We start from the raw sequence: 10691 nt of genomic DNA on the forward strand, positions 1-10691 counted from the left end.
ATATATCTATGGGACAGCCTGGATATAACTATGGGACAGCCTGGATATAACTAGCTACGGTACAGCCTGGATATATCTATGGGACAGCCTGGATATATCTATGGTACAGCCTGGATATAACTATGGTACAGCCTGGATATAACTAGCTATGGTACAGCCTGGATATAACTATGGTACAGCCTGGATATAACTAGCTATGGTACAGCCTGGATATAAGTAGCTATGGTACAGCCCAGATATAACTATGGTACAGCCCAGATATAACTATGGTACAGCCTGGATATAACTAGCTATGGTACAGCCTGGATATAACTAGCTATGGTACAGCCCAGATATAACTATGGTACAGTCTGGATATAACTATGGTACAGCCCAGATATAACTATGGTACAGCCTGGATATAACTAACTATGGTACAGCCTGGATATAACTAACTATGGTACAGCCTGGATATAACTAACTATGGTACAGCCTGGATATAACTAACTATGGTACAGCCTGGATATAACTAGCTATGGGATAGCCTGGATATGTCTAGCTGTGGTACATCCTGGACATAACTAGCTAATGGGTCAGCCTGGACATAACTAGCTAATGGGTCAGCCTGGACATAACTAACTATGGTACATCCTGGACATAACTATCTATGGTACATCCTGGACATAACTAGCTATGTTACATCCTGGACATAACTAGCTATGGTACATCCTGGACATAACTAGCTAATGGTACATCCTGGACATAACTAGCTAATGGGTCAGCCTGGACATAACTAACTATGGTACATCCTGGACATAACTATCTATGGTACATCCTGGACATAACTATCTATGGTACATCCTGGACATAACTAGCTAATGGGTCAGCCTGGACATAACTAGCTAATGGGTCAGCCTGGACATAACTAACTATGGTACATCCTGGACATAACTATCTATGGTACATCCTGGACATAACTAGCTATGTTACATCCTGGACATAACTAGCTATGGTACATCCTGGACATAACTAGCTAATGGTACATCCTGGACATAACTAGCTATGTTACATCCTGGACATAACTAGCTAATGGTACATCCTGGACATAACTAGCTAATGGTACATCCTGGACATAACTAGCTATGGTACATCCTGGACAAAACTAGCTATGGTACAGCCTGGACATAACTAGCTAATGGTACATCCTGGACATAACTAGCTAATGGGTCAGCCTGGACATAACTAGCTAATGGGTCAGCCTGGACATAACTAGCTATGGTACAGCCTGGACATAACTAGCTAATGGTACATCCTGGACATAACTAGCTAATGGGTCAGCCTGGACATAACTAGCTAATGGGTCAGGCTAGACATAACTAGCTATGGTACATCCTGGACATAACTAGCTATGGTACATCCTGGACATAACTAGCTATTGTACATCCTGGACATAACTAGCTAATGGTACATCCTGGACATAACTAGCTATGGTACATCCTGGACATAACCAGCTAATGGTACATCCTGGACATAACTAGCTATGGTACATCCTGGACATAAATAGCTATGGTACAGCCTGGACATAACTAGCTAATGGTACATCCTGGACATAACTAGCTAATGGGTCAGCCTGGACATAACTAGCTAATGGGTCAGCCTGGACATAACTAGCTATGGTACATCCCGGATATAACTAGCTAATGGGTCAGCCTGGACATAACTAGCTAATGGGTCAGCCTGGACATAACTAGCTATGGTACATCCTGGATATAACTAGCTATGGGACAGCCTGGACATAACTAGCTATGTTACATCCTGGACATAACTAGCTATGGTACATCCTGGACATAACTAGCTAATGGTACATCCTGGACATAACTAGCTATGGTACATCCTGGACAAAACTAGCTATGGTACAGCCTGGACATAACTAGCTAATGGTACATCCTGGACATAACTAGCTAATGGGTCAGCCTGGACATAACTAGCTAATGGGTCAGCCTGGACATAACTAGAGATGGTACAGCCTGGACATAACTAGCTAATGGTACATCCTGGACATAACTAGCTAATGGGTCAGCCTGGACATAACTAGCTAATGGGTCAGGCTAGACATAACTAGCTATGGTACATCCTGGACATAACTAGCTATGGTACATCCTGGACATAACTAGCTATTGTACATCCTGGACATAACTAGCTAATGGTACATCCTGGACATAACTAGCTATGGTACATCCTGGACATAACCAGCTAATGGTACATCCTGGACATAACTAGCTATGGTACATCCTGGACATAAATAGCTATGGTACAGCCTGGACATAACTAGCTAATGGTACATCCTGGACATAACTAGCTAATGGGTCAGCCTGGACATAACTAGCTAATGGGTCAGCCTGGACATAACTAGCTATGGTACATCCCGGATATAACTAGCTAATGGGTCAGCCTGGACATAACTAGCTATGTTACATCCTGGACATAACTAGCTAATGGTACATCCTGGACATAACTAGCTAATGGTACATCCTGGACATAACTAGCTATGGTACATCCTGGACAAAACTAGCTATGGTACAGCCTGGACATAACTAGCTAATGGTACATCCTGGACATAACTAGCTAATGGGTCAGCCTGGACATAACTAGCTAATGGGTCAGCCTGGACATAACTAGCTATGGTACAGCCTGGACATAACTAGCTAATGGTACATCCTGGACATAACTAGCTAATGGGTCAGCCTGGACATAACTAGCTAATGGGTCAGGCTAGACATAACTAGCTATGGTACATCCTGGACATAACTAGCTATGGTACATCCTGGACATAACTAGCTATTGTACATCCTGGACATAACTAGCTAATGGTACATCCTGGACATAACTAGCTATGGTACATCCTGGACATAACCAGCTAATGGTACATCCTGGACATAACTAGCTATGGTACATCCTGGACATAAATAGCTATGGTACAGCCTGGACATAACTAGCTAATGGTACATCCTGGACATAACTAGCTAATGGGTCAGCCTGGACATAACTAGCTAATGGGTCAGCCTGGACATAACTAGCTATGGTACATCCCGGATATAACTAGCTAATGGGTCAGCCTGGACATAACTAGCTAATGGGTCAGCCTGGACATAACTAGCTATGGTACATCCTGGATATAACTAGCTATGGGACAGCCTGGATATAACTATGGGACAGCCTGGATATAACTATGGGACAGCCTGGATATAACTAGCTAATGGGTCAGCCTGGATATAACTAGCTAATGGGTCAGCCTGGACATAACTAGCTAATGGGTCAGCCTGGACATAACTAGCTATGGTACATCCTGGATATAACTATGGGACAGCCTGGATATAACTATGGGACAGCCTGGATATAACTATGGGACAGCCTGGATATAACTAACTATGGGGCAGCCTGGATATAACTAACTATGGGACAGCCTGGATATAACTAACTATGGGACAGCCTGGATATAACTATGGGACAGCCTGGATATAACTAACTATGGGACAGCCTGGATATAACTATGGGACAGCCTGGATATAACTATGGTACATCCTGGATATAACTAACTACGGGACAGCCTGGATATAACTAACTATGGTACAGCCTGGATATAACTAACTATGGGACAGCCTGGATATAACTATGGGACAGCCTGGATATAACTATGGGACAGCGATATAACTATGGTACAGCCTGTATATAACTATGGGACAGCCTGGATATAACTATGGGACAGCCTGGATATAACTAACTATGGGACAGCCTGATTATAACTATGGGACAGCCTGGATATAACTATGGGACAGCCTGGATATAACTATGGTACAGCCTGGACACAATAGAAGGTGAAGGAAGTGGCTCTTTCATTCAGTAGGTCCAACATATTCAAGTCCTTTATTTTCTATGGTGGAGTAGGTCAGGGCGTGACTGGGGGGTGTTCTAGTTTATTATTTTTATGTGTAGTCTAGTTTTTTTATTTCTGTGTCGGTCTGGTATGGTTCCCAATCAGAGGCAGCTGTCTAAATACAAAAACTAGAACACCCCCCAGTCACCCCTTTGGGGGGGGTACTGTTACGTCCTGACCATAGAAAGCCTTTATTTTCTATGGTGGAGTAGGTCAGGGTGTGACTGGGGGGTGTTCTAGTTTTTGTATTTCTATGTTGGCCTGGTATGGTTCCCTATTTCTCTTTATTGTTTTGTTGCTGGTTCACATTTAAATAAAATATGATGAACCCAAATCACGCTGCGCCTTGGTCTACCCATTTCGACAAGCGTTACAAACATACAGCAGCTGAGACCATGCCCACAATTCACTAGCCGTGCGTGACATCACTGCTGCGACATCTGCATCGTTCAAATTAAGATCATTTAAAAAGGAAGATTTGCAGCATTTGGTCTCTTTTTGCACTGAATCCGTTTGGGCATATGTTTAATGTTTTGGGAAATTAAATAGTGGGGTTATGAATAATCCCAGTGAGCAATTCAACATGCTTATGTAAGCATTGATGTTTGATAGTAATATCCAGATGGGACGTAGTCATTTTTTTATGTTGAGGTTGACACATTTTTTCATTGTCTTCAAAACAATACAAAATACCTGAATGTTTAGATTTATTTTAAGTCAAATATATGGTGTTGTTTAGGCCAAAGGGAAAGGTTGCATAAGTGTCATTCCTAGAGTAAGTAAAAAACAAACTTTTGTAATCTATATGAGGCCGCAGATGTGGAACTACACTCCCCAATCTCAACAGACAGAGATACAATATGACCCTGTTGTGCACGTGTTTACCCCTCCCCCAAAACACACACACACACACACACACGCGCGCGCGCACACACACATCTGTACCGTACATATCCCTACTAAGCAGTAAACTAGGCTAGCGTATGTGTGCATGCAAGGCAAGGAGCTAGCAACAGTCATAACAGGCTTACATAACCCAGCAGTAACAGGACTGCTCTCTTTCCTATGGAATCTGGGCTAGGTCCCTCAAGGCAAATCACAAAGTGTTGATGTGAGCTGAAGAAGGGATAGGAAGGGGGATGAACCCCAGTGCCATTTTCCTGTAAATGAATTTCATGATAATGTGAGATGAGGCTCTTGTAAGTGTTGCTCAGCTCAGCTCAGCTCAGCTCAGCTCAGCTCAGACAGACCTTGTGAATATTACCTTGTGAATATTACTAATGCATGCAGCTCTGGAATAAGGAAGATATCTAGTCTCTACCTCCCCTCTTAGCCTTGATGACGATATCATGTACAATTCTATTTCAGATCAATTTTAGTGTCCCAGGCTTGTGAGGTTGTCAAGTCTCAGCACCCAGAACTAAAATCAGCTACTGGATTATGTCTTTTAACATTTTATTGTTAAGACTGTGATGAGAGACTAGCGGTTGTATAGTAATCCTATAGTATACAATTACATATTGCTGTACAGTATAGTAGCATTGTTTATTGTACAGTATGTGTGCTACCACTGTGTTCTAGTCCTATAGTGGGATTGAGGCTTTGTAGCGCTTCGTGTTACATTTTTGTAACTATGAATTCATCTGTGAAACTGCGTAATTATTTGGCCTAAATACGGCTTAAAAACACCAGAGTCCGGAGGCAAGACTCAGTTTTGGAATGCAACGAAGATACAGTAGGTCTGCATCCCAAATAGCATCATATTCCCTACATAGTGCACTACTTTTGACCAGAGCCCTATGTGAAATAGGGTGCCAATACAGACATATCCTTTGGGTTTGTGTCATTAGGGTACCGGAGGGATGGAGAAAATAACTCTCTCTATTCGTCTTAATTATTTAGTCTTTTAGCCTAGTGTCCTTCTCCTTCCCCTTTTTTAAGAGCAAGATGACAAGTACATTAATTTATACTTATAAAATTGCTCAGAGAAAGAGGTTTTGTTTAACAAGTAAAATGGTAGGGGTCAAAATTATTGACACCCCTAAATATTATTTTAAGCATACAACATAGCTCAGTATTTTAATTATTTAGTTTGTACAGTCATTATTGCTCATCTTTATCAAGCGTGTCAATCATTTCGGACCCCACTGTACATATAAATAGTCCGGAAAATAAATATACAGTACACTGAGTGTACAAAACCTTAGGAACACTTTCCTAATATTGAGATGCACCCCCCTATTGCCCTCATAACAGCCTCAATTCGTCGGGCATGTACTCTACAAGGTGTTGAAAGCATTCCACAAGGATGCTGCCCCATGTTGACTCCAATGCTTCCACTTGTGTCAAGTTAGTTGGATGTCATTTGTGTGGTGGGCCATTCTTGATAAACACAGGAAACTGTTGAGTGTGACAACCCAGCAGCTTTGCAGTTCTTGACAATTTCAAACCGGTGCGCCTGGCACCTACCATACCCCGTTCGAAGGCAGTTAAATACTTTGTCTTGCTCATTCACCCTCTGAATGACACACATACACAAGCCATGTCTCAATTGTCTCAAGGCATAAAAATCCTTCTTTAATCTGTCTCTTCCCCTTCTTCTACACCGATTAAAGTGGATTTAACAAGTGACATCAATAACAGATCATAGCTTTCACCGGGTCAGTCAAAAGCTATAGGAAGGCCTATATATATATATATATATATATATATATACTGTATATACAGTTTAAGTCGGAAGTTTACATACACTTAGGTTGGAGTCATTAAAACTCGTTTTTCAACCACTCCACAAATCTCTTGTTAACAAACTATAGATTTGGCAAGTCGGATAGGACATATACTTTGTGCATGACACAAGTAATTTTTCCAGCAATTGTTTACAGACAGATTATTTCATTTATAATTCACTGTATCACAATTCCAGTGGGTCAGAAGTTTACATACACTAAATTGACTGTGCCTTTAAACAGCTTGGAAAATTCCAGAAAATGATGTCATGGCTTTAGAAGTTTCAGATAGGCTAATTGACATAATTTGAGTCAGTTGGAGGTGTACCTGTGGATGTATTTCAAGGCCTACCTTCAAACCCAGTGCCTCTTTGCTTGACATCATGGGAAAATCAAAAGAAATCAGCCAAGACCTCAGAAAACAAATGGTAGACCTCTACAAGTCCGGTTCATCCTTGGGTGCAATTTCCAAATGCCTGAAGGTACCATGTTCATCTGTACAAACAATAGTACGCAAGTATAAACACCATGGGACCACGCAGCCGTCATACCGCTCAGGAAGGAGACGCGTTCTGTCTCCTAGAGATGAACGTACTTTGGTGCAAAAAGTGCAAATCAAATCCCAGAACAGCAAAGGACCTTGTGAAGATGCTGGAGGAAACAAGTACAAAAGTATCTATATACACAGTAAAACGAGTCCTATATCGACATAACCTGAAAGGCTGCTCAGCAAGGAAGAAGGGGGAGGCTTGCAAGCCAAAGAACACCATCCCAACTGTGAAAATTGTTTGACCCAAGTTAAACAATTTAAAGGCAATGCTACCAAATACTAATTGAGTGTATGTAAACTTCTGACCCACTGGGAATGTGATGAAAGAAATCAAGCTGAAATAAATCATTCTCTCTACTATTATTCTGATATTTCACATTCTTAAAATAAAGTGGTGATCCTAACTGACCTAAAACAGGGAATTATTACTAGGATTAAATGTCAGGAAATGTGGAAACTGCATTTAAATGTATTTGGCGTATGTAAACGTACGACTTAAACTGTATATACATATTATAACTTGTAATGTCCTCATTCAACACAGTATCTGACCAAGTAGGTTTGCATCTGCGTGTTTGTGTGTGTGTAGGAAGATCTCTGCAGCTACGCACCACCAGGCTGTGGATTACAACATCTTTGAGGGCATGGAATGCCACGGTGTTCCCGTGGTGACCATCTCCAGAGGGAAGGTGGTCTATGAGAGAGGTCAGCTGAAGACCCAGCCAGGACAGGGCCGCTTTGTCCCCAGACAGCCCTACGCAGAGTTCATCTACAAACGGGTCAACCAGAGGGAACAGGTCTGTCTCGATATTATGGCGTCTTGTGACATATTGCTTTATTATAAGGTTTCATAATGTTCCGTGACTACATCTATAATGTGCTATTCATGTATTTATAAGGCCCAATAACACTTAAGAATAAGTTTCTTCAAGTGTTGTAATAACCTGTGTTATTAACTGTGGTTTTTAAAAAGCTGTTTGTTTGTTTTCCAGGTGGGACAGCCGAGTCCTGTAATCAGGAAGCCCTATGATGGTGAAATCATCGCCATATAAAGGAATGGATCTCATCATGAAAGAGACTGTTTAGCTCAGGATCTACATGCAAAACGTTCGGTGAATTGTGTTATGCTGGAACATGATAAAATGCATGTTTGTTTGAATGCAGATGCCAGTCAATGTTTTGATGCTGATGATATTAAGTTGCCAAACTATTTTGTCTACCCTTACTTCCGTGTTAAACTATGAAGCGCACAGTGTTTCACATTGAAAGCTCATTTCCACTTGAGCTGACATCCACAGCGTTTACCATGAACATGAGCTTCACAAACTCTGGGGAAAATTGTGTGTAGTTCAGCGCGCAGTGCTGCAATGTGCATGGCCTTTGTAAAAAAGGCCCAGTGCTGTTGTCACACAGCATCAGATTACACATTGGGATTGTCTCCTACTGGGCATTCTGGCATGCTGGCGTGGTACTGAACCGCTGGGGCTCTGCAGACATAATGTGAGTTTATCAGAGGGAACGCTAGGGGTCAGTGGCAGCAGTGTGTGAGTCACAGTCGGCCCACTCATCTCTGTGCCTTCTCCTTCACTCTGTCTTCTCTTTCACTGTGCCTTCTCCTTCACTGTGCCTTCTCCTTCACTGTGCCTTCTCTTTCACTGTGCCTTCTCCTTCACTCTGTCTTCTCTTTCACTGTGCCTTCTCCTTCACTGTGCCTTCTCCTTCACTCTGCCTTCTCTTTCACTGTGCCTTCTCCTTCACTGTGCCTTCTCCTTCACTCTGCCTTCTCTTTCACTGTGCCTTCTCCTTCACTCTGCCTTCACTCTGCCTTCTCTTTCACTGTGCCTTCTCCTTCACTCTGCCTTCTCTTTCACTGTGCCTTCTCCTTCACTCTGCCTTCTCTTTCACTGTGCCTTCTCTGTCACTCTGCCTTCTCTTTCACTGTGCCTTCTCCTTCACTGTGCCTTCTCTTTCACTGTGCCTTCTCCTTCACTCTGCCTTCTCCTTCACTCTGCCTTCTCTTTCACTGTGCCTTCTCCTTCACTCTGCCTTCTCCTTCACTCTGCCTTCTCCTTCACTCTGCCTTCTCTTTCACTGTGCCTTCTCCTTCACTCTGCCTTCTCCTTCACTCTGCCTTCTCTTTCACTGTGCCTTCTCTCAGTAACAGACCTGGGTTAAAATAGTATACATTTTCTTTCAAACACTTACACTGCACTTTACTGAGTTGACCTGCCTGGCACAATTGAGCAATGACATGTACAATTGTGCTATTAGGCAACATTTTTCACATGATCCTTTATCTTAATATACAGTGGGGTCTGACATTATTGAAGCCCTTGATAAAGATGAGCAAAAATAATTAAATCATTCATATACTGTGCTCCCCATTTTTTTTTTTATTATATTATTTTATACTAATACACTTGCTGAAGAGAAAAGGTAAGGGTAAAAATTATTGACACCCCGGTTTTCAACACCTTTCAATATCTCACCTTGCCAGGATAACGGCTTTTTTCTAAAATATTTAATGAGTTGGAGAACACATTGGGAGCGATCTTAGACACTTCCTGCATACAGAATCCTTTCAGATCCTTGATATCCTTAGTCTGCGTGTCACGTTCTGACCTTAGTTCTTTTATTATGTCTTTGTTTTAGTATGGTCAGGGCGTGAGTTGGGTGGGTTGTCTATGTTCTTTTTTCTATTGATTTGGGATTGCTGTGTTCGGCCTGGTATGGTTCTCAATCAGAGGCAGCTGTCAATCATTGTCCCAGATTGAGAATCATACTTAGGTAGCCTGGTTACACTTTTGAGTTGTGGGTGTTTATTTTCCGTGTTAGTGTTGGTGCCACACGGGACTGTTTCGGTTTGATAACTTCACGTTTATTGTTTTGTTCAGTGTTCATTACTTTATTAAAAAACATCAACACTTACCACGCTGCGCATTGGTCCGATCTCTCATACTTCTCGTCAGAGGAGGACGAATCCCGTTACAGAAACACCCACCACCAAAGGACCAAGCAGCGTGGTGACGAGAGGCAGCGATACCTGGAGAACTGGACTTGGGAGGAGATATTGGACGGCAAAGGACCCTGGGCACAGGCTGGGGAATATCACCGCCCCAAGGCAGAGCTGGAGGCAGCGAAAGCGGAGAGGCGGCGGTATGAGGAGGCAGCACGGCAGCGCGGCTGGAAGCCCGAGAGGCAGCCCCCAAAATGTATTGGGGGGGCACACGGGGAGTGTGGCCAGGTCAGGTAGGAGACCTGAGTCAACTCCCCGTGCTTACCGTGGAGAGAGAGGGACCGGGCAGGCACCGTGTTTCGCGGTGAAGCGCACCTCGCCGCACTGGCCTGGCTACGGGGAGCATTCAGCCAGTTAGGGTTGGGCAGGCTCGGTGCTCGAGACCTCCAGTGCACCTCCACGGTCCGGTCTATCCGGTGCCGCCTCCACGCACCAGCCCTCCGGGGGCAGCCCCCCGCACCAGGCTGTCTCTCCGTCTCCTCC

The 10691-nt window shown here is 43.1% G+C and overlaps 1 protein-coding gene across 2 annotated transcripts in view; it reads left to right on the forward strand.

Annotated features, from left to right (window-relative positions):
* The window catches only part of LOC139391281 (dihydropyrimidinase), a 48094-nt gene extending 37974 nt beyond the window's left edge, over window positions 1-10120 (forward strand). For both annotated transcript variants that reach the window (XM_071138920.1, XM_071138919.1), the window contains 2 exons: window positions 7782-7989; window positions 8185-10120. In XM_071138920.1, coding sequence (XP_070995021.1) covers window positions 7782-7989; window positions 8185-8244 — 268 coding nt within the window. In that variant the 3' untranslated portion in view covers window positions 8245-10120. The remainder of the gene's footprint in view (window positions 1-7781; window positions 7990-8184) is intronic.
* The last annotated feature ends 571 nt before the right edge of the window (window positions 10121-10691 follow it).

Source organism: Oncorhynchus clarkii, chromosome 3 (genome assembly GCF_045791955.1).
Source record: "Oncorhynchus clarkii lewisi isolate Uvic-CL-2024 chromosome 3, UVic_Ocla_1.0, whole genome shotgun sequence".
Lineage (NCBI taxonomy): Eukaryota > Metazoa > Chordata > Actinopteri > Salmoniformes > Salmonidae > Oncorhynchus > Oncorhynchus clarkii.